This window comes from Puma concolor, chromosome A3 (assembly GCF_028749965.1).
Source record: "Puma concolor isolate L17-30 chromosome A3, mPumCon1.1.hap2, whole genome shotgun sequence".
NCBI classification, from domain to species: domain Eukaryota; kingdom Metazoa; phylum Chordata; class Mammalia; order Carnivora; family Felidae; genus Puma; species Puma concolor.
The window spans coordinates 50,300,716-50,323,154 of NC_141669.1; the positions used below are offsets into that span (position 1 = coordinate 50,300,716).

The window sequence follows — 22,439 nt, forward strand, 5'->3', positions numbered from 1 at the left end:
GGAATGAAGTAGGATTTACTTTAGAGGGCTCTTTCAAGGAAAAAAAGTGAATCAAGAATGCAAAGTACTTTGTACCTGGAAAATAGTAGATGTTCAATAAGCAAATGACAGCAACAATACTTGACTTCTGCATTTCTGGCCCAAGTATTTAGAGGGAGCGTAGTGTTTTAAATAAGAAAGTGAACATAGGAAGAGAAGAAAGTATGAGAATCAGTTATTGTTGCCCAAGGTGAATTTGAAATGCCTGAGTGAATGCCCAGATGGAGATGGAATACCGACAGGAGAAGCCAGTGCAAAAGGTGTGAGTATGGGTGTCATCAGCATAGAAACAGAGGTGCCCCCAAAAGCATGGGAATAGATGAGACATTCCAGAATGAACAAGCAGATGAAGAGGAAAAGACCAGGAACAGATCTGAGTGATCATCTGTCCTGGATAGGCAGGCAGAGTGGCCAGGCAGAGTTGAGAAGAAGAGGCCAAAAGAGGGCAAGAAAGTCATACTTCAAAAGATGAAGGCTGTGATCAGTTATGTGTAGTCCTGCAGAGGGCAGGCTGAGCTCCTAGAAGGAGATGCATTCTAGCAGGTGTGAAGGCAATAGTCCTGTATCACCAGGGGTTAAAGTGAGGGACCACCTACAGTTAGTATTTGTCAAACACAGTATAATTTATAACCTGCTTTCATATCCCTTCTCTCCCTTGATCTCCATGGCAGCTCTGTAAGAGCTACTATTGTTACCTCATGAAGAAACGGAGGCTCAGAGAGGTTAAATGATTTAGTCAAAGTCACATAGTTAGGGAGTGTTGAGCCAGCCTCCAACAGAGGCTTCCTGACACCAGGCTCAGTGGTATTTCCTCAACATCCTGATGCCCAGCAGGGAGCAAGTGGCAACAGCAAGTAGCTGCTAGCTTCGTTATTTTGTTTTGTTTTGGTTTTGCTTTGTTCAGAAGAGATTTAAGCATGTTTGTAGGGTAAAAGGAAGAACTTTATTCTTCTGAAAGAGTTCTTGGCCTTATTTTAAAAATATAATTTATTTTGTAATAATCGCAAACATACAGAAAAGTTGCAGGAAGAGTACAAAGGACTCTCATACTTCCTAAAATCAGATTCTGCAATTGTTAACATTTGTCATTACCCCTCCCCCTCATTATCATTACTTCTTTTCTGATCTCAGACAAAGTTGCAGACCTGATGCCATTTCCCCCTTAAATATATCACCAAACAAGTATTCTGTTCTATAACCTTTGTGCAACCCTCCCAATCAGGAAATTAACATTGATAGAACGTGACCATCCAATCCACAGAGGGCATTCAAGTTTGACCAGCTGCCCAATGTCTTCTTTTCCTTTCTAGCCCAGAATCCAAATCCGGAATCATGCATTACATTTTCTTATTGTATCTCTTTGATTTACTTTAATCTGGAACATTTCTGCACTCTTTCCATATATTTCATGACCTTGACAATTTTAAAGAGTACAGACCTGGAGCACTTGGGTGGCTCAGTCAGGTAAGCTTCCAACTTCAGCTCAGGTCATGATCTCATGGTTCATGGGTTCAAGCCCCATGTGGGGCTCTGTGCTGACAGCTCAGAGCCTGGAGCCTGTTTCAGATTCTGTGTCTCCCTCTCTCTGCCCCTCCCCAGCTTGCACTCTGTCTCTCTCAAAAATAAATAAACATTAAATAAATAAAAAATAGATAAAGAGTACAGACCTTTGGGGGCTCTTGACTGGCTCGGGCTCATTTGGTAGAGCATGCAACTCTTGACCTCAGGGTTGTAAATTTGAGCCCCACATTGAGTGTAGAGATTACTTAAAAACAAAATTTTTAAAAATGCTTATTTATTTATTTTAAGAAAGAGAGAGTAGGAGAGGGGCAGAGAGAGAAAATCCCAAGCATGCTCTGTGCCGTTAGCATGGAGACCACCATGGGGCTCAAACTCATGAACCACAAGATCATGACCTGAGCTAAAATCAAGAGTTAGTCGCTTAACCAACTGAGCCACCAGGTGCCACAAGTGTATTTATTTTTGAGAAAGAGAGAGCACGCATGTGCAAGTGGGGGAAGGGCAGAGAGAGAGATAGGGGAGGGAAAGAGAGAATCCCAAGAAGGCTCTGGCATTGTCAGTATGGAGACTAACACAGGGCTCGAACCCACAAACCATGAGATCATGACCTGAGCCAAAACCAAGAGTCAGATGCTTAACCAACTGAGTCACTCAGGCACCCCCAAAATGAAATCTTTAAAAAAGGGGGGAACAGGCCTTTGGTTCCTTAGGATGCCCCTCAACCTGGATGCATCTGGTGTTTCCTCATGTCTAGATTCATAATTGTTGGCCGGAATACTACACAAAGAAGACTGTGCTGTGTTCTTCTCAGTGTATCACATCAGGAGGCACATGGTATCAGCCTGTCTCACTATTGATGACGCTAACCTTGATCACCTGGTCACAGTGGTGTCTGTCAGTGTTCTCCACTGTAAAGTCTCCATTGTTCACTTTTGTAATTAATGAGTTATTTTCTGGGGATATACTTTGAAACTACTCTGATAATCCTGTTCCCCATCAAACCTCCATCTACCAGGCTTAGTATCCATTGACAAATACTCTGTGAATCAACAATATGTAATAATTGCCAACGTAATCTTTCTACTTCCATTATTGCATCTACATGTATTATTAGTGGGCATGCTACTGTGAAGGGGTGCTTTCTTTTCTTACATTCCTTTACATATGAATTATTTATATCATTTTCTGTTTCAGTCAGTGGGTTGTAATCCATTAGTATCATTATTCATTTTGATGCTGAAACATGTCCCAGGTTTGGTCAGTGGGCATTTCTTTAAGATGATTTCTGGGTCCTTTTGACATGTCTCCATCATTCTTTGAGCACTTTTTTACTTCCTAACACTACAAAATGTTTTGGGCTCATCTTGTCCTTTCCTTTGAAAAGGGTGGGAACCAAGAGAGGCCAGGAAGTAGGAACATGTGGCTGAGGTGGCACTGAGCTACACCAATGACACCACCAGAACCTGCTGATGAGGATTTCCCTGTTGGCACAGCCACCTGCTCCCCATGGGCTGCAGGTGCAATGATTATATCATGAACTCTCCCTGGGTCTTGTTTTCACTTGTTCAAGATTCAAAGTCCAGTTGGGAGCATTCCAATTGGTTGGCTTAGGCCAAGCGCTTATGCCTGAGCTGTGAAGAAGTGTGAGAGAGGATGAATAACCTTCTCCAGATGCCATAATGAGGGTAGAGCCTCAGCCTACCAATATTGTCCACAGTAGGGGACCATGCAGAAATAGGAGGATGATTTGAACACCAGGTGACTGACAACCCCTTCTCCGGATATCTACTTCATAGTTGGAGAGACAGAGACACAGACATAAGTAAAGGAAAAAGTTGGAAAGATTATGCACCCAACCAGTAGTACGCTGGTAAATTTTTAACAAAAGCTCCCTGAGAGAAAAGAAAAAAAACCAGCCCTGATTTATGGTGTTCACCTGTTTCTGTTGTGTAACTACTCTCACCATGCCCAATTTCAAACGTGACATGATGGAACACAGGAATTTAGGAAGAGACATAGCATTTCCACTGTGTGTGTGTGTGTGTGTGTGTGTGTGTGTGTGTGTATACTATTGATACAAATAACCTCAACAGATAATAGAAAAATAGTGAAATGAGGAAGTGATGAATTTTGAGTATTTGTCACCTTTCCTTTAATAGAATTTATTTGTGAGGTTTTAGATTTAATTTTTAATCAAAGCTGTGTTTAACACCTGAAATGCACAATTCTAGGCAATTTAGCAGTTGTCTCTTATGAGCTAGTGTGAGGCCTCAGTACGCCATGGCACTAAATGTCTCAATGTTTTTCTCTGATGCTGAGGAAGGCATGCTTTTATTTATTTATTTTTTACTTTATATTATTTTTATTTTATATTTTATTCTATTGTATTCTATTCTGTTTTACTTCATTTTATTTTTAAATTTTTTTTTCAACGTTTATTTATTTTTGGGACAGAGAGAGACAGAGCATGAACGGGGGAGGGGCAGAGAGAGAGGGAGACACAGAATCGGAAACAGTCTCCAGACTCTGAGCCATCAGCCCAGAGCCCGACGCGGGGCTCGAACCCACGGACCGCGAGATCGTGACCTGGCTGAAGTCGGATGCTTAACCGACTGCGCCACCCAGGCGCCCCTATTTTATTTTATTTTTAAGTAGGCCTCACACCCAGTGGGGAGCCCAATTCAGGGCTTCAACTCAAGGCTATGAGATCAAGACCTGAGCTGAGATCAAGAGTCAGACCATTAACCAACTGGGACATCCAGGCACCCCATATTTTGTATTATTTTTAAATGTCAAATTAGGAGTACATTAGTTTTTTTTTTTTTCCAACTGTATGTGTGTTTTCAAATAAGAATTTAATTTAAAAAATAAATCAATCCACAAAACTGTTGGCCCTTGTTTCTCCACTCCTATTCACGCACAGTGTCAACTGGCTTCCCTGACCCGTCACAACCTCCTCCAACTGATTTATGAAAGAGGCTGCCGGATTATGATCTCTAAAATACAACTCTAGCTATCCCACTCCTTTTGTAAAATCTTCAGTCACATGGAATTCAGATTCTCAGGCAGGATGTGAGCTCCACTTCCTTTCCAGACATCTTCCATTCCTCCAACCTCTTGCAGGGGTTTTCAAACCCTTCCAGAGAGGGAGAGCACAAGCTCCCCGGGGTGGGGTGCAGGGCAGCTGAGGGCCTGTGGAGAGGACAGTGCTTGAGGCTCCAGCCCTGCTCCCATCACAGCAGCTGCTTGCTTCTATTTCACATATTCCAGGTAAGATTTCATTCTGTTGCTAAAAAAAAAAAACAGTGTTTGAAATGAACCCTTTTAGTCCAACAGCATGGCTCATCCCAGTCAGGTACTCTCAAATCTGCATGTTGACTTGAGGCATTTCCTGTATTCATTTACTTCAATGATGGTTGATTGAGTACTTCCTTTGTGCCGGGCACAGGGCATAAAGCAGTTGACAAGACAGATTGTTCCTCCCTGGGGAATTTACAGTTAAGGAGAATGACAATAGAGGGGCGCCTGGGTGGCTCAGTCTATTAAGCATCTGACTTCAGCTCAGGTCATGATCTCATTGTTCATGAGTTCAAGCCCCACATTGGGCTCACTGCTGTCAGCGCAGAGCCTGCTTCCGATCCTCTGTCTCCCTCTCTCTCTGCCTCCCCTGCCGGCACTCTTCCCCTGTTTCTCAAAAATAAATAAACATTTAAAAATTAAAAAAAAAAAGAATGACAATAGATATTTGAAGAAATAAACAATTCTGGGGTGCCTGGCTGGTTCAGTCAGTAGAGCATATGATGGTGACTCTTAATCATGAGGTCGTGAGTTTGAGCCCCACATTGGGGGTAGAGTTTACTAAAAAAACAAAAATGAACAACACTAAAAAAAAAACAAAACAAAAAAACCCAAAGCCTTTCCCCTTCCCTCTCCTCACCCACTCTTTGAGGTTTATCTCAGAGGCCATGGATTTTATAAAATCTTTTGATCGGACTTTCCTACTGACCAGAAGAATTCCCTTCTCCATGTAACTGTATATCAAGGCTGTTTGCTGTTTTCCTCCCCAGCATCCATTCCCTCACCTTCTGGTGGTAGTACTGAAACAGTCTTTGGGAAACCACCTCTCCCTTCCCTCCTCTCCTCGGTCAATAGGTTCCAATAGGTCTCTGGGAGTGGGCAAGTGACCCAGGTCTGGTCGACTGGCATGTAGAATCCTCCCTTAGCCACAGTGATTGGTTCAGGTCGGTCGACCCCTCTGGCTACAGAGGTTGGACAAATGATCCCAGATGGCCCATAGTGAATCCAAGACATGGGTAGGATGTTCAGGAAACAGATGCTGTCTTTTTCCCTGAATTTAAGCCTGAAAAGTTATAGACCCAGAATTTTCGGAAACAATCTCATGCTGTGGAGAGTGAAGCCAATGTGGAGCAAAGTAGAGGTAGATGACGGGAAGAGGCAGGATCCTTGGGACACTGAATGCCTGAGTCAAGCCACATCTAAAGCCTGGCCTCTGGATATTTTAGTTCCTTAAGACAAGAAATGTCCCCTTTTGCTGAAGTAATCTTAAGTCAGGTTTTCTAGAAGAACATTTGAGTAATTTGCCATAGCAGAGCAATTCTGTCCTCTCTAAAGTTAAAGGCTACTATTTCTCCGACTCCAGCCCATCTGCTATGAAGGAGACTTACTCTCAAGATTTATTCACTTATTTATTTAATTTTATTAATCTATCAAGTTCTCTCCAGTAAGTTCTAGAATCCCCAAAAGACTAATCAGTGTGGTCAGCAAGCTAATACTCTGCCATTTCTTTCTCTCTCACTAGGCTCTGTGGGGTGAGGAGGGCCCCCTCTTCTGCACAGACTGAGAGTGTTAATCCTGTCTTGCCCATCCAGCAAAGCAGCTGAAAAATAGTCAACATTGAGGTCAATGATCAACTCACCCTCGTAAGGCACTTATGATCTGGGTCCAGAGCGCTGAGGTCACCTGTGCCCCATCCAAGGACACAAGAGTGCTGCACCTGCTCCTTTGTCTTCATAGCTCCACTTTTGGAGCAATTGCTTTATGTCAGACACTATGCTGGGCATCTTACACCCATTCTCATATGGAATCCTCATAGCAACCGGAGGAATGGAGATAATTACTATACCCCCATTGAACAGATGAGAAAACTGAAGCTCAGTTCAAGACTGAGTCGAGGCTCCACAGTTAGTAATTGACAGAACAGGATTCCAAAACATGCTTAAGCATGGCCCCGGGATTGGGTGGATGGGCAGGTAGCGAATGGAGGACCTAAAGCGGGAGGGGGACGAAGAGACATTGAGACTGTAGGAAGTTGAAACGATCACTTCAGAAGCTGCTTGGTGTGGAACTGGGGACGGTCCCGGGGCCCGGCTAGAACCACAGTGTGCCACGCAGTGACCCCAGGTGGCCACGGGTTTTCCGCGCGCAGGTAGTGGGGCTTGCCAGGTGGGGGAGGCGGGCGGGGCGGGGCTTCCCTGGGTCCGCCCCTTTCCCAGGTGAGGCGCCTGAGACCTGGGCGCGACCGGATGACGCGCCCCCGCAGTGTTTGAGCAGTGTAGGGTGCCTGGCTGTGGGGTTGTCGGGCCAGGACTGCTTGGTGCCTCGGGACTGGCTCGGCCGGCCTGGCCTTTGGCGGGGGTGGAGAAGGAGGGTGCCGCGCCCTGCCCAGCCCAGGTGTCGTCTCCGGGGGCGGAGTTTGGGAATCCGGCTGCGGGAGATTCCCAGCCGGACTGGCGGGCGGACGTCGAGGAACAGAAGCGGACGAGATCGGACACAGCTGGCGGCTCCGGGAACTCACAGAGCAGGTAAAGGCGCGGGGTCGCCAGCATGTTCTCCCGAAACCACCGGAGCCGGGTCACCGTGGCCAGGGGCTCCGCCCTGGAGATGGAGTTCAAACGCGGCCGCTTCCGACTCAGCCTCTTCAGCGACCCGCCCGAGGTGAGACACGCGTCCCGGCCTCCCCCTTCCCCCGGCTCCTGCAGCCCCGGCTGCCCTCGGCCCCCCGCCCCCGCCCGCGCGCACGCCGAGGGGCGGAGACGCCGCGGTCTGGGTTCTAACCGGTTGTTGACTTCAGAAGTGAGGCGCGCACCGTCTGAAAGTTAATCAAACCTGTGCCACCCCCGACACTCCCTGACCAGTTGGGATGACTTGTCTCTGCCTGGAAAAACTCCGGGTTGGCTCGAGTTTAGGGGTCCGCAGGCTCGATTCCCAAAGTGTGCCTGGACCCGGCCTATCCTGCGCATCCCGCGGCGAAGGGAGGTGAGCAGGTAGGCGGGCCCCAAACAGCTCGGATTCGTTTGGGCTCCCTCTTCTTCCTCGGCCGCCAGCCCTATCTCACAACCTGTCTCAACCATCTGGGACAGCCTTCATCACCAACTCGACTTCTAGGCCAGGTCTGACCACTTAGTCGCTGAAGCCCTCCCCAACTGCTCCTCTGTGCCCCTGAAGGGCTGGGAGTGTGTGTGGTGGGGCGGGGGAGTCCCTTTTAATGATTTGGGCGTTTACCACACCAAAACTTTGCAGCCCAGTCTCTAGTCACAATTTCGGCTCTACCCCATTACCTACCTAGTCTGAGCCCTACCTGTAACTCCCCATAGAGGCTTGGGAGCGGCTGAACGTTGTGGGCCTGAGTTAGGACCGAGGGCAGTAGCGACAGCAAAGAGGCTGTCCCCAAGGTCACCTCTCCTTCCCTACAGGACCTGTAAAGGGTTAAGTGAGGGGGCCTTCCTCCCGCCCCCCTCTCCCTCCGGGCCGAGATTCCAGGCCTGGCTTCTGCCCTTTCCCCCCAGCCTGCCCAGAACAAAGGCCCTTTCACATCCACCTCCCGGTGTCCCGGGCCTTCTCTGACTCAGAAGCCAGTGGACCTGGGGGAGAGGGGCTTTGTCGGGTTCCTCACGAGCAACCCAGCGTGTGACCAGCGTGGGGGAGGGAGAGGCGAGGCCTGGGGACCAAGAGGAGGGGCCTGTGGGCTGGGGCCGCCCCTGGGATAAGCTGGGCCTAAGGGGCCAGAGCAGAGGAGCCAGAGGAGCCAGAGGAGCCGGGGCGGAGTCGCAGGGCCCGCCGGCCGCTGAGGGGAGTGTGACTCCGTGGGCAGGGTTGGAGGTGGTGGGGGGGGGGGGGGGGGGGGGCAAAGCTGCAGCTGGCTGGGAATCGGGGCTGGTTTCCTGTCTGGAAGGGAAGGGGCCCGCAGAGGGGAGCGGGGGCAGCAGCAGACAGGCACACCCCTGCCTTTCTCCCGCCCTCTCCTCCCTTCTTCTGGAAAAGCGAGGTAATTGTGAGCCCAGGGTGGGGCGGGCTGGATAAGGGCCCCAAGTTGGAAGAGGTGGCCCTGGGGGTTGGGCCCAGTGTACCCCTTTGTCCCGCTCCCTGGGCTCACCAGTTAAGTCCTCACCTCCATCCCTCTTCTTTCTGAGAGTGAGAACCCCTCTCAGAAAGCTCTGACCTGCTGCCCAAACCCACAACTCTGTAAAACCTGCGTGAGCGTCCCTTCCCTGCCCCCTTCCAGCTGTGCCTGCCCCTCACGCCCTACCGGCACACAGACTCTCTGTCCACCAGGCCAGGGATGTGGGCGGGGGCTGGGGAGGGGCCAGAGTCGGAATGAAAGGGCCTTTTTCTTCCACAGCTGGGAGAACAGCTGCCACCAAAGCAAGACTGGACACTCTGTGCCCAGAGCCCCCTCTGCAGCTGGCCTCCCTTCCTGGGACCTTCCTCACTCTCACCTCGCTTTCCTTTCTTCCCATGCCTGGCTCCCACCAGGACTCTGGAACAGTGGTAGGCAAGGGAAGTTTGTCACAGCTGCCAGAGGGGTGTAACAGGAGTGCAGAGGGACGAGGGCAGCCTCTGCCCTCTGCCCACTTCTTTCAAGACCAGGGAAGCAGCGGGAGGAGGAATTGTGGAGCAGCGTGGTGCCTGTCCAGCACCCCCCCTCTGGAGGGGTCCACAAGGGAAGGGGCAGTGGGGGCACAAAGATGCAGGACAGATTGCACATCCTGGAGGACCTGAATATGCTCTACATTCGACAGATGGCGCTCAGCCTGGAGGTAACGCCCCCACCCCTGGAGTACACCTCCTGTGCATGCACCCCAGCCTCAGTTTGCCCCCACGCAGCCCTGCTGGGGCTGAGGAGGGAGGGTGGGACCTGCTCAAAGTGGGGAGAGGGCCAGGTGGTTCTGTATGCCTTGTGTTAGATGCTGTGTGTGGACCTACGCTCAGTTCTGTTGAGCAGAGCATTATGTTGGCAGAAGGGTCTTTACACCTGTTTCTGAAAGCTCTGTGAGTGGGTGTGGATGGTGTTTTGGAGGGGGTCATTTAAGTGTGGAAAGAAGAGAGGACTTTGATGTAAGAGAGGTTTGTAGGAAGGCTGTGGCCTTGCTAGAGAAGGGGAGAGGGGCTCTGCATCAGGATGTAAGAATTCTGTTGGCCCTGGAGATGGCAGCGAGCTGTTTGCTCCTCTATTTATTCTTAAACACCTTTATTGAATACCTCTATATGTCAGGCTCCTTTCTAGACCATGGGATACAGTGAACCAGACAGGAAAGGCCCATTCACCTGGGGGAACATATAAACATGCAAACATGTAAATCATCTCACACAGTGAAATGATGGCGAAAATGGGATGTAACACACATCAGGTAGGGAAGGCAGCATTCAGTGTGGAGGTCAGAGAAAGTCTTTGCAATGAGATCATGAACTGAGACCTGAAGGATATGAAGGTATGTGAAGACTGGACAAAGGGCTTTCCTGACAGGGCATAGCAGGGGCAAAGCTCTCAGATGAGGATGTGTTCCAGTTCCAGTGTGGCTATACCTGGGGCTGAGGTCATGGACAGAGTACAGATTATGCAGGGCCTTGAAGGCCCTAACAAGGCATGTAGATTTTACTCTAGGTATGCTGTTGGCCCATGCAAGGTTTTGTTGGTTTGTTGGTTTGTTTAATTTTTAATGTTTATTTATTTTAAGAGAGAGAGAGAGACAGAGCATAAGTGGGGGAGGGTCAGAGAGAGAGGGAGACACAGAATCCGCAGCAGGCTCCAGGCTCTGAGCTGTCAGCGCAGAGCCTGATGCGGGGCTTGAACTCCTGAATCACAAGATCATGACCTGAGCCAGACTCAGCGCTTAACTGACTGAGCCACCCAGGCACCCCTACCCATGCAAGGTTTTTAACCAGGAACAGTACTTGTCTAATGTTTTAAAATAATGACTTCTGTGGACAATAGGCTAGGCAGGGGTTGGGGGTGAGAGAAAGAGTTGGCAAGAGTGGCAGCAGAAGACCACTGGACAGCAAGTTGTTACTGCCTTAGGGGAGTGAACGTGGTGGTGTGGAAGAAAGTGCTGGTGGTGGAGACAGAGTAGGGGCTGGATTTCAAATGACAGTGGTAGATCTGACAGGGCTGGTTGATGGATTGGACATGAGGACTGGACACTGATGGATTTGCCTCACAGCAAAGAGCGTTCCAGGTGTGTGGCTAAGCAGCTGAGTGGTGTGGCCATTTACTGAGATGGGGAAGGAGAAGGAAACCACAGAGGTGACCTCCTGGACAAGGCAGGAGATTGCTGTGGGGGAAGGTCGGAGGTGGGATTGTAAAGAGAGCACATCCTTGGCACAAATTGTGCAGGTTGTTTCCTTCACAAGGGTGCCAGGCAGAGGCAGGAGTCCTGGCCTGCTTTGGGGCTACAAACCTTTAGAGGGGACACCTTTATCTAACTTGTTTGCCTGGAGAGGGTCACCTATTTCTAATATGCAGAAAGATGCTCGGGGTACCTGGGTGGCTCAGTCAGTTGGGTGGCTGACTTCGGCTCAGGTCATGATCTCACAGGTCATGAGTTTGAGCCCTGCATCAGGCTCTGTGCTGACAGCTCAGAGCCTGGAGCCTGCTTCAGATTCTGTGTCTCCCTCTCTCTCTGCCCCTCCTCCACTCACATTCTGTCTCTCTCTCTCTCAAAAATAAATAAACATTAAAAAAAAAAAAGATGCTCAGTGAGCCCATTGGGACTCTGATACCACCTATTGTCCTGTGTTGGCACATGGGATAAAACCTAGTCCTTTGCACCGTCCATGTTACTAGTTACATGTGGCTATTTAAATGTATAATTTAGTTAATTAAAATGAAATAAACAATTTATTTCCTTGGTTGCTCTAGCCACATTTCAAGATGGCTGCTAAACATGTCCATCATTACAGGAGATACTGTTGAACAGAGCTGGTCTAGGTATTTAAATGTTTAAATTCTGCACCCTCTCCACTGTCTTGTGCTCCCTTCCCCCATGTAATTTTTCTTCATGGTAAGTCTGTTCAAGTTCTGGGGCAGAGGAGGGGGCTCAGATTTCACTTTGGTCATCTCTCCTTCAGCTACAGGCTGAGGGTGCTGTGTTCTTTTTCCACCAAACTCAGCAGTCTCCTCCCCCCAGCCCCTACCCCCAACTCAAGAGAGAGATCCACTGATATTTCAGAGATTGCTAAGAGAGGTACTCATGGAAGAATAAATCCAAGAAGACTTTCTGGAGGAAGCAACTTAAGCTGCAAGTAAAGGGGAGGTGGGAGTGAGAGAAAGGCTGTTTTTAAATATGTGCTGGGCCAAGGAAACAATTAGACTTTCCCACTTAATTCTCAAACAATACTATGAAGGAGATAGAACACTCCCCAGTTTATAGTTTCCAGAGGCTAAGTTCTCATAGCTAGTCAAATTCCCAAGCCAGGATTTGGATTTAGCCCCAGTGGAGATTCTGAAGGGAACAGAGGTGATGGGAAGCAGAGCAGTAAGTCAGGGACAGAAGAGAATGGGAGGGAGGGACAGGAAGATGTCCACGGAGAGCTTAATGTGTGCTGGGCTTCTGCCCATGACTCATCCTCCTTCAGCCCCTTGGGCCTTGACCCAGGTCCGGCTGACATCCAATTCTGGGCTCTTTCCCAGGAGAGTCTGGAGAAAATGCCTGCTTGGGGAGAAAGGGGTGTGTGGGTGGGGAGGGGGAGACAAGAAGCTATCCTTGGGGTGGGGAGATGGGGGCTAAACATAGGGATCTAGAAACAGTGCCAGGATTCCTGAGATGCTCTGCCCAAAGGGAGGAAGCAGGATTTCTAGAGTCCTCTCCTCCCTGGAGCTGTGGGAGAGCGGGTTTGGGGCCAGAGTAGGGGGGGATGATAGCAGGCTCATTCATTTAGGCTGAGCCCAGAAACTTTTCTATGGCCCCAGTTATTCCAATTTACACACTATCTTCCTCCCCCATGCTTTTGGGCAAGGGGTCACCTTGGAGGGCAACCGCAAAGCAGGAGGGGCCTCTGGCCTCCTGCAGCTCTAGCGGCACCAAGGCCAAAAAGCCCTTTCCAATGCGACGTGGGAGCTCTGGGAGGCAGCCTTGCGCACGACTGGGTCTCCTGGCTGCGCAGCTAGAGCCCGGAGCCTAACCCTGCCGGGAGCTGGGAGGGACCGCCTGCGCCCAGGAGCCCCTCGACTGCTCTCGCGGCAGTTGGGAGCTGATGTCACCATCGCCCCAAGCGCCACGGGCGGGAGCGTGCTTGCGAGTCCCCGGAACCAGCGCGTTGCCTGCGTTGGTGCCACAAGCGCAATGGACAGGGCTAGGGAAGGATCCGTGAGTGCTGGGGCCCGGACAAAGAGACTAGCCAGGAGGGGGCTTGAGGACGCCTCTCTGTGCCCTCCCTTCTCTCATCCGTTTGTGGTGTTTGTGACAGAAGCTGGATGCAGAATGGGATGGGGGTTGGCAAGCAAGAAAGCTTAGCAGAGGTGGGACCCTGGTGCAGACAGACATAGAGGGGCTGAGGGGTGGGGGTGGGGCAGGAGCTGTGTAGTCTGGGAGGGCTTCCTGGTGGAGGGGGCATTATGAGCTGGTTGGCCTATTTCTGAAGTGTCAGGAAGAGAAACAATGCTGGGAGAGGGGTCATGAGAGTCAGGCCTAGCTCATTGGTGGCCCAGGAAATAAATAGTGAAGGAAGAATGTTTTCAGGGAGGCTGGACAAGGCTTTCGAAAACAGGAATTTAGGGTGTTCAGGTCTTGGAGATGTGGAGGCTGGAGCCACCGGGGACAGAAGAAAGTGCCCAGTGTGATAATTGGTGTGAGGGAGAAGACAGGTTTTGGGTGATCACATTCACCCCCCTCTTCCAGCCTGGTGTCTCCACTTGGTTTCCTCTTAAACTAATCTTATACTGTAATGGGGTTAGTTTTCTACCTCCTTTCTGAAGGAGGTCACTTCTGGTCACTTCAACCAGAAGCAGACATGGTCTCTGTCCTGTGAGTGTGTTTATACCATGACATGGCACTTATGGTGCAGCCATTAATGTCTGCATCTGTCACCTCCCAGCTGGATTTTAAATGTGGGCCTTGGACAGCACAGGGATGCTCCAGGTTTGTTGGATGAATGCTACTGCTGTCAAAATAGCAGAATTTAAAAAAGCATCCTCACCATTCATGTATACTATGTGCTGGGCATTGTGCTAAGTGCTTTACATTCCTGGCTTACTGAATTTTCACAAATCTGGGATGTGGGGACTATTTCCATCCTCATTTTACAGATGGAGAAACCAAGTCTCAGGGAGTCTGAGTAAACTGTCTAGTGTATTTTAAATAAGTTTTTTCTCAGCTTATCAAGACTGGCAGGAATGTCACAGACCCAGGTTTGTCTCATGTCAGACTGGTGCTCTCACCCTCTGCTCTCTGCCAAGACCTCCAAGGCTCTTTCTGAGTGAATGTTCCTGAGAATCCTGGTGCCTCTCTCATTGCCTACCCACCCCCATCCTTATGCACAGCCTGTTTAGCCCCTCACTCCTGACCTCCTGCCTTGCTTGCCTTCCCATCCCCAATCCTTGCCTCTGTCCTTAACCTCCCAAGCTCAGATCTCCTTAGGCAGGTCCCCTAATTTGGAGTGCATACAGGGTTCTGTGCAGCATGGGTGAACTCTATACATGGTATGTTCCTTCTCCACCGATCCCTTGCTAACTAGATGCCCCCCTCCCCCAACTCATCACTAGAGTTTTTGGGGTAATCCAGGATGGTCTTTACCATCTTGTCCATTTTCTTTAGTTGGTGGTTCTCAGCCCTGGCTACACCTCAGAATCACTCGAGGAATTTTCAAAAAAACTCACACACTCCACTCTTAGAGATTCTTGTTCTGCACATCTGAGGCAGAGCATGGTAATGTGTTTTTTGTTTGTTTTTAAATGAGAAGATTAAAAATTTTTAAAAAGGTAACAATTTCCGAAAGTACAGTAGTAAAGAAGGCTGTATATATTTTTAAAGGTAGCATAAATCTGTTTTCCATTCCTGGCACCCAGGCCCACAACCTCATATATATACATATACATAGGTATATATATGTATATACATATACATATGTATATGTATATGTATATATATATACATACACATATACATATACATATACATATATATATATAGTACACTAATGGTAGAATTGTGTAATACTGTTTTCTTTTCTCACTTAATATATTTTGAAGATTTTTTTCTTATCTATGCACAAACGTTTACCTCACTCTTTAATGTCTGCAGCCTTTCATATTCCATGATATAGAAATGTTGTGATTTATTTAACCAATGCCTGAGTGAAGGACTTTTAAACTTGGTGCTTTAAAACAATGTTATAATGAGTGGTGTCTGGGTGGCTCAGTCAATTAAGCGCCCAACTTCAGCTCAGGTCATGATCTCATGGTTTGTGAGTTCGAGCCCTGCGTCGGACTCTGAACTGACGGCTCAGAGCCTGGAGTCTGCTTCAGATTCTGTGTCTCCCTTTCTCTCTGCCCCTGCCCTGCTCATGCTCTCTCTCTCTCTCTAAATAAAAACATTTAAAAATTTTTTTAAATGTTGCAATGAATATGGCTTTGTCAATAGGTATAATTGTATTTGTAGGATAAACTCCTAGATATTGAATAGCTTGATCAGAGGATACGTGAATTTCTAGTTTTCATAGATTTTTCCAAATTGTGCTCAACAGAGGCTGAAGGAATTTATGCTCCTACCATCAAATGCATGAGTGCATCTTTTTTACAAAGCTTTTCTGGTTATTCTTGGGTAGCTGAGGTTGAGTTGCCTAAAACATAAATTTCTTATCTGTTTCTCCTGGGCCACAGCCTACTTGGGGACTGGAGGGTGCTTCATTCTGTCCCCAACTGACATTTCCTTCTCATTCTTTCCCCCAACTCTGGCTAGGACACAGAGTTGCAGAGAAAGCTAGACCATGAGATCCGGATGAGGGAAGGGGCCTGCAAGCTGCTGGCGGCCTGCTCCCAGCGAGAGCAAGCTTTGGAGGCCACCAAGAGCCTGTTGGTGTGCAACAGTCGCATCCTCAGCTACATGGGTGAGCTGCAGCGGCGTAAGGAGGCGCAGGTGCTGGGCAAGACAGGCCGGAGGTGAGCAAGGGGGAGGCAAGGCCATGTGGGGGGTAGTCGTGTACTGTGTGTATCTACGGAGTGTGGATCACCCTGAAGATGACTTCTCCTTGAAGCCTTGTCAGAGGCCTGGGAGATGCCTTAGTGTTTTATCACCACAGTGTGCTGCCCAAGGTGCACTAAGGAGTAGCTAGGGCTAGACTCAGGAAAGCCAGTGTATCTGGTGAAAGGCTGTCAGTCTGAGGGGTTATAATGTAAAAGGGCTAATTTGCTAAGCCCTGCCTGTGATCCGATGAAGCTGGCTGGCTGGCTGGCTGGCTTCTGGAAAGATAATTTTCTCAAAGTGGGTTCACCAGATGGCCAATTTACCACAAACTGACAATAGTGTACCTAAGGTTCACCATCACAGGCAGTGCTCGAGAAAGGAAATAATAAAAAAACATTTAAGGGAAAGCCTATCTGCTCCCCTAAATTAGATTGTGTATTCTAAAAGGGGTCGGCTTCTGGATGTGAAACACCAGCTTCATGACATTAGATGTTGCTCATCTGACAAATCCATGGTGAATTGGTTGAGGTGATGCTCTGGTACAACTAAAGTGTTTGGAGAAAATACCTGGCAAATGAGGCCACTTTCGGTAGCCTGGTCATTTGGAAAACTGGCTCTGGCAAAATAAGCCTGTTTGTCCCCACTGCTGAGTAGGGAGAAGGCTCCAGCTGCCCACTGGCAGGGTGCCCATCCCAGCTTGGCCATGAAGGCTGACACAGGAGAGGTTGCCAGGAGCCCTCCACCCGTGAAGCCCCTGGGGGAAGGCAGATAACCAGCTCTGGCTTCCCCATAAAGCTAAAGGGCAAGCAGGCTGGGAGGTGGGGGGCAGTTTCCAATGTGAGCTTGCTATCTTCTGAAAGGCAGCCGTCAACAGGCTCTGCCCTGGCCATAAAACCTAGGCAGTGTGATTTGAAGTACATCCCAAATTGCTGACAGCTAAACACACTGTCATCAGTGCCACATCATTTAGCTTAAGGCCTTACTAAGTTGATAATTAGTGGAGCTATGAATTTGTATGGATAAACTCACTGTCACTTTAGGAGAGACACATGCTTGGTGAGTCCTGCTGACGGGTGGGGAGGGGAGTAAGGCCAGGTGTCTGGGGCCCTGCAGTGGGGTACTGGGAAGGCCCAGCCTACCTGGAGATGGTAAAGGAGAAATCAAAGCTGAGGGGGAGGGAAGAGAGGTTTATGGCAAATGGAACACAGATATTCTTTACTTGAGTTCTTGATTTTCCAACCCACCCAGTATCCTCCTGTATCAAAGAAGTGATGAAGGAGATGGTAGAGAAGAACAGCCTCCCCCATTGTTAAAAAGAAAGCCTGCAAACTCCTCCAAGTTGGGTTTAATGGAGAAGAACTCTTGAAAAGGAGTCTCTGCGGGCACCTGTTCCCTCAAGCCCCACTCATCCCTGGCAGGGCTCTGGGGAGGTGGTCAGAGAGGATGCTTGGAGGGGGAGGAGCCTGGAGCTTATACTGCATGTGAGCTGATACTCCTCCAGTGTCCCCAAGCCCAGTGACTCCCTGGGTTCAACTGACAGCTCTTACAGTCCCTCAGTCCTGCTAGGTCAGGCTGGTGGGGGACCTGGGGTTGGGCCCTGGGCTGGAGGCAACAAAGAACCCTTGGGAACCAGAACCGGGGGGTGGGGGGTGGGCATAGTGTCTAGAGGCAGGTGGCGATGTTGTGATTTGCCCACAGGCCTTCTGACAGCGGGCCGCCTGCTGAGCGCTCCCCCTGCCGTGGCCGGGTCTGCATCTCTGGTAAGAAGCACAACTCCCCTAGTCACTGGCACTCTTTGCCCAACCACAAGATCTCCTGCCCTGTCTCAACATCTCTTCCTGCCCCTCTGCCCCTCAGACCTCCGGATTCCACTCATGTGGAAGGACACAGAATATTTCAAGAACAAAGGTGGTGAGTTGCACACATGCTGGGACAAATGGAGGGAGTGACCTGAGGTTGGGTGTTCTTGTGGGCACATCTTTACCAGTTTTGGCCTCTGTCCCCAGACCTGCACCGCTGGGCTGTGTTCCTGCTGCTGCAGCTAGGGGAACACATTCAGGACACAGAGATGATCCTGGTGGACAGGACCCTCACAGACATCTCCTTTCAGAGCAACGTGCTCTTGTGAGCACCTGGTCCCTGTGACGCCCTCCTTTCTCCACTCTGCTCCAATCCCTGGATGCCATAGCTGCAGGGGGAGAGGAGAGGGAGGAAGGGAGATGGGCCTCACCTGGGGAGTTGTCCTGTACTTGCACCACATCTGTCCTTCACCCCTGCCCGCCCCCTCATGCCTCCCTGGACTTCCCCAGGAGCATCCTCCTCTCTTCCTCCCATACTCCTATAGCACCGAGGCAGGGCCAGACTTTGAACTGCGACTGGAGCTGTATGGGGCCTGCGTGGAAGAGGAGGGGGCCCTGGCTGGAGCCCCCAAGAGGCTTGCCACCAAACTCAGCAGCTCCCTAGGCCGCTCCTCAGGGAGGCGTGTCCGGGCATCGCTGGAGAGTGCTGGGGGTTCGGGGAGCAGTCCCATTTTGCTTCCGACCCCAGCTGTGGGGTAAGGCTCTACATTCCTCCACTGCCCTCAGTTGCCTCTGTCCTGGCTACGGGTGACCTCAGAGCTGTGTTGAGCATGCAGAAACTATTTTGTGCTGCTGCCACAGCATGCAGACCTACATGAAGTAGCAGTGGCCACACAGCTGGGAGGCACTCTGGCCTACACCCTGGAGCAGGCCCATGTCAACTGAGAAGACCAGTAAGAATGCAGGGAGAGCTAAGCTCTGGGGTCTTCAAGTTTTTGCAGCAGCAAATGCATCTTATATGGATAGAACAGAGTGCTCTGGTTGGAGCAAAGTAGCCTGGGTCCTGAGGGGTTGCCTGCTGATGCCTAGAGGCACCCAACAGAAACACGGGGCCTCTGAGAAGCAGTTTGAAAGCTCTAGGGCAGTGAACAGAATGCTGACTTTGGAGACACACATGAGTTCAAATTCCAACTCCACCACCTACCAGCTATAAATTTGGGGCAAATTTCTTAACTTCTCTAAGCCTCAAGCTGTCTCATCTATTAACAGAACAATGCCACCAACCTTCCAAGGCTGTTGTGGGAATACAGTGGAATAACATAATTAAACCACAGGACCCAGCACTCAGCAGGAGCTCAGTAAATGTTCTAAGCCCCGTGGAGGAGGCAAGCTAGTTTTCTGTGGGGCCGCCTGAACGATGGGGCAGATCTGCTTAGCTCTCAGATCTCCTGCTATTTAATACGCCGATCATGGGGCTGAAGCCCACTTCTCTGTCTGTCCTGCAGGGGTCCTCGTTACCACCTCCTGGCTCACACCACGCTCACCCTGGCAGCAGTGCAAGATGGGTTCCGCACACACGACCTCACCCTCACCAGCCATGGTGAGTATGTGCTGTGGGGTGGGGGGGATGCTGGACAGTGAGAAGAGGGGCTGTTGAATGGTCCATTTTCATTCCCTATCCTTACCCTGCACTTCCTGTCCCCCAGAGGAGAACCCCGCCTGGCTTCCCCTTTATGGTAGCGTGTGTTGCCGCCTGGTGGCTCAACCTCTTTGCATGACTCAGCCTACCGCAAGTGGTACCCTCAGCGTGCAGGTGAGGAGGGGGCCCTGACGTATAGAAGGGAACCTGGAGAAGGAAAGCTGGATCACCTAGGCACCGAAGGACCACTGAAAAATCAAGATCTGGGTAGAGGAAGGAGGGTTAGGGCAAGAAGAGAGTTGGATCAGACAAGAGCATGGGCAGAGAGGAGCAGATTCTCACTGGGGGAAAGGGAAGAAGGGTGTTGGCGGTGTGATTCCCCCAGGTAACCTGAGTCATTTACACAGCAAGCTGGGGAGCTGCAGGACTGGGCACGAGTGCATGGAGTCCTGAGAGGCACAAACCTCTTCTGTTACCGGCAACCTGAAGACGCAGACACTGGGGAAGAACCGTTGTTTACTATTGCCATCAACAAGGTGATGGGTCCCTTGGTGAAGCTACCAGGTGCCAGGGCCCAGGAGTGTCTCCTTCAGGTCCCAGGAGGGTGGGTGCAGAGAGATGGAAATTCACCTGTTGCTCCTAACAGCACCATACCTAGCTTCAGGGCCAGGAATGTTCTCCCTCACCAGCATCACTGGAAAACTCTTCTACTCACCAGCTTCAGCCCCTGCCTAGTCTCAGAGGGTCCCATGGCCAGTTTAGGATTTTCATCCTCTTTCTGCCTTTTCCCTCAGATTCCAATCTGCCCCTACTTCACCCTTTCCTGGATTTCTCTCCCAAACCCAAGTCCAATGACTTCTCTTGGTTTCCGAGCCCTTTTGTTGGCTTTCCTGCCAACTTTTATGAAAGTACTGAGGGACATTAGGCCTCAGCATTCCTGCGTGCCTCTGTGCCTTCCTTGCCTCACTCAATCCCTCCTTCCCTGTCTCCATCTGCTCCATGTTCCTGACTGAGGACGATCTGTCTCATCTCCAGTCCTTTCCTGCCATTCCCTCCTGCTCTGCTCAATAGGAGGCAAATAAGAGGGCTTGAGGAGAGACCCAACAAGCTCCTCCTTCTAAGTCAGGGATGACCAAACCTGCCTGATGTCACTGCTGACTTCTGTGACCAACGTGAAGGTGGCAGCAGACCCCTTCCTTCTCCTGCAGGAGACACGAGTCCGGGCAGGGGAGCTGGACCACGCTGCGGGCCAGCCCTTCACCCTGAGCATCAGTAACCGGTATGGGGAGGACGAGGTGACACACACCCTTCAGACAGAGAGTCGAGGAGCCCTGCACAGCTGGATGGAGGCTCTGTGGCAGCTTTTCTTTGACATGAGTAAGAGGAGGAGGCTGGTTTGAACCTTGGGAGGGATTAAGGTTTGATGTTTTTACCCAAGGCCTCTATATCCAAAAAGTGTGGAAGGGAACGTGGCAGGGGAGAGGATGGCCTGGCCCTCTCAGTCTTCCTCCTCCCACCCCAGTCACTGCCCTCCTTCCAGGCCAATGGAAGCAGTGCTGTGATGAAATCATGAAAATTGAAACCCCTGCTCCCCGGAAACCACCCCAAGTACTGGCCAAGCAGGGGTCCTTGTACCATGAGATGGGTGAGTGAAAGTGCACTCAGGGAACCTGATGGGAAGTGGGGTTGGGGGCTTCAAGGGAGCCTAGATAATGGCAACAGAGAGAAAGCACTAGACTGAGGCAGAGCTCTGGGGACCCAAGGCCCACTCGGTCTTCTTGTATTTGTTTCTCTTCTCCAGCTCTTCTTAGAGCCACCTCCACCAAAGTTCCAAACAAACCCCCAAAAAGCCAGATTCATTTCATGGACTTCTGTCCTAATTTCTTCTTCTCTGTTTCCCTTTCTGCATGTGGATTCCTGTCTCCTCCTCTGACCCTCCACTTGCCTGGCACTGCTTTCATTTTCCTCCTCTTTCCTTGATTTTTTTCACCCACTTCTGCCCACCCCCTCATCTCCATCCCCCCTGCTCCCCATATCCCATAGTTGTATCAGAGCCAGTGGCTCCCGGGGGCCCAGGTGAGGGGCTTCTCCTGCAGGATAACACAGTCTCGGCTGAGATCCGGGCTTTGCTTTCCTCCTATTACAGTGACAGGTGATGGTCAGGGCTGGGTAGGCCTGGGGCCTAAGCTCTGACTAGCCCCCTCCCCTCAACCCCTTCCTGGTGCCACAGCTATTGAGCCGCTGGATGACATCGCAGCGGTGACAGACATCCTGGCCCAGCGGGAGGGCACAAGGCTGGAGACACCCCCACCCTGGCTAGCAATGTTTACAGAACAGCCTGCCCTGCCTACCCCCTGCTCACCTGCCTCAGTGGCCCCAGCCCCAGCTCGGACCCACCCCATGCCCTGGGGGCGACCCCGAACATTCTCCCTGGATGCTGTCCCCCCAGACCACTCCCCTGGGGCTTCCCGCTCGGTCGCCCCTCTCCCCCAGCAGCCATCCCCACGGTCCAGAGGCCTCTTCAGCAAAGGCCCGTCCCGCACTTGGCTCCAGTCACCAGTGTGAGAGAGAAAGGTGCTGGCAACAGGATCTGGCCAGAGGAAGAGAAGACCCATGTGCAGTCAGGCTCTGGATGCGGCGCTGTCAGTAGAAGGTTGGCCAGCTTGGCCTCACCTTCCTCTGCTGGACTTGGGGTAGGCTGGGGAGGAGGAGCAGAAGCCCCTCTTAAGCTGTGGTTGCCAAGGTGTTGAGGGGCTCGTTCCTGGGACTGGCTGGTACCCCCGAAACCCTTCCTGGGAGAAAACTGGAACCAACCCTGCCCTACCTCCCTGCACTAACCAGCTTTGAGGATGGCACTGAAGAGCCTTGGGAGGGAGTGCACCTCCCTTGTGACTCTCACATCAACCATTAAAGTTATTTAACGGCAGCCTTCCCCTGGTTCTTGAGGACAGGTTGCCTTGCTGCTTGGTCTAGACCTGCCCCATCCCCTCATCCCTGGAGCTTAGTTGACCAGGAGTTGTGAAG

General features: G+C 50.6%; 1 protein-coding gene and 1 long non-coding RNA gene across 9 annotated transcripts; one reads left to right on the plus strand and one right to left on the minus strand.

Annotated features, from left to right (window-relative positions):
• Nucleotides 1-4,317: 4,317 nt before the first annotated feature.
• LOC147582432 (uncharacterized) lies at nucleotides 4,318-7,320 on the minus strand. Its single transcript, XR_015249104.1, has 2 exons — nucleotides 6,497-7,320; nucleotides 4,318-4,849 (listed from the first exon to the last, which is right to left on the minus strand). It is a non-coding gene; the product is annotated as an uncharacterized LOC147582432 (long non-coding RNA).
• On the plus strand, nucleotides 7,044-22,341 carry RTKN (rhotekin). Of its 8 annotated transcripts, XM_086700797.1 has the most exons (14): nucleotides 7,067-7,515; nucleotides 7,652-7,844; nucleotides 9,443-9,617; nucleotides 15,753-15,952; nucleotides 17,676-17,737; nucleotides 17,835-17,888; nucleotides 17,984-18,101; nucleotides 18,322-18,531; nucleotides 19,282-19,376; nucleotides 19,483-19,589; nucleotides 19,823-19,951; nucleotides 20,624-20,792; nucleotides 20,956-21,060; nucleotides 21,646-22,122. In XM_086700797.1, exons 3-14 carry the CDS (start codon nucleotides 9,546-9,548, stop codon nucleotides 21,978-21,980), a joined length of 1,656 nt encoding a protein of 551 aa, XP_086556923.1. In that variant the 5' UTR covers nucleotides 7,067-7,515; nucleotides 7,652-7,844; nucleotides 9,443-9,545; the 3' UTR covers nucleotides 21,981-22,122. The 8 variants fall into 8 exon arrangements, with proteins under 8 accessions (XP_086556925.1, XP_086556929.1, XP_086556923.1 ...); XM_086700802.1 differs by lacking the exon at nucleotides 9,443-9,617 and having other exon boundaries at nucleotides 7,069-7,515; XM_086700799.1 differs by lacking the exons at nucleotides 7,652-7,844; nucleotides 9,443-9,617 and having other exon boundaries at nucleotides 7,044-7,515; nucleotides 21,912-22,341.
• Nucleotides 22,342-22,439: the final 98 nt, after the last annotated feature.

What these genes read in the sequence shown, in the direction of transcription:
- RTKN (XM_025932269.2), top strand. Translation starts at nt 7,405, where the DNA reads ATGTTCTCCCGAAACCACCGGAGCCGGGTCACCGTGGCCAGGGGCTCC. An exon ending in TCTTCAGCGACCCGCCCGAG is followed by an intron (nt 7,516 to 15,752) that starts GTGAGACACGCG and finishes AACTCTGGCTAG; the next exon opens with GACACAGAGTTGCAGAGAAA. An exon ending in TGGCCGGGTCTGCATCTCTG is followed by an intron (nt 17,738 to 17,834) that starts GTAAGAAGCACA and finishes TCTGCCCCTCAG; the next exon opens with ACCTCCGGATTCCACTCATG.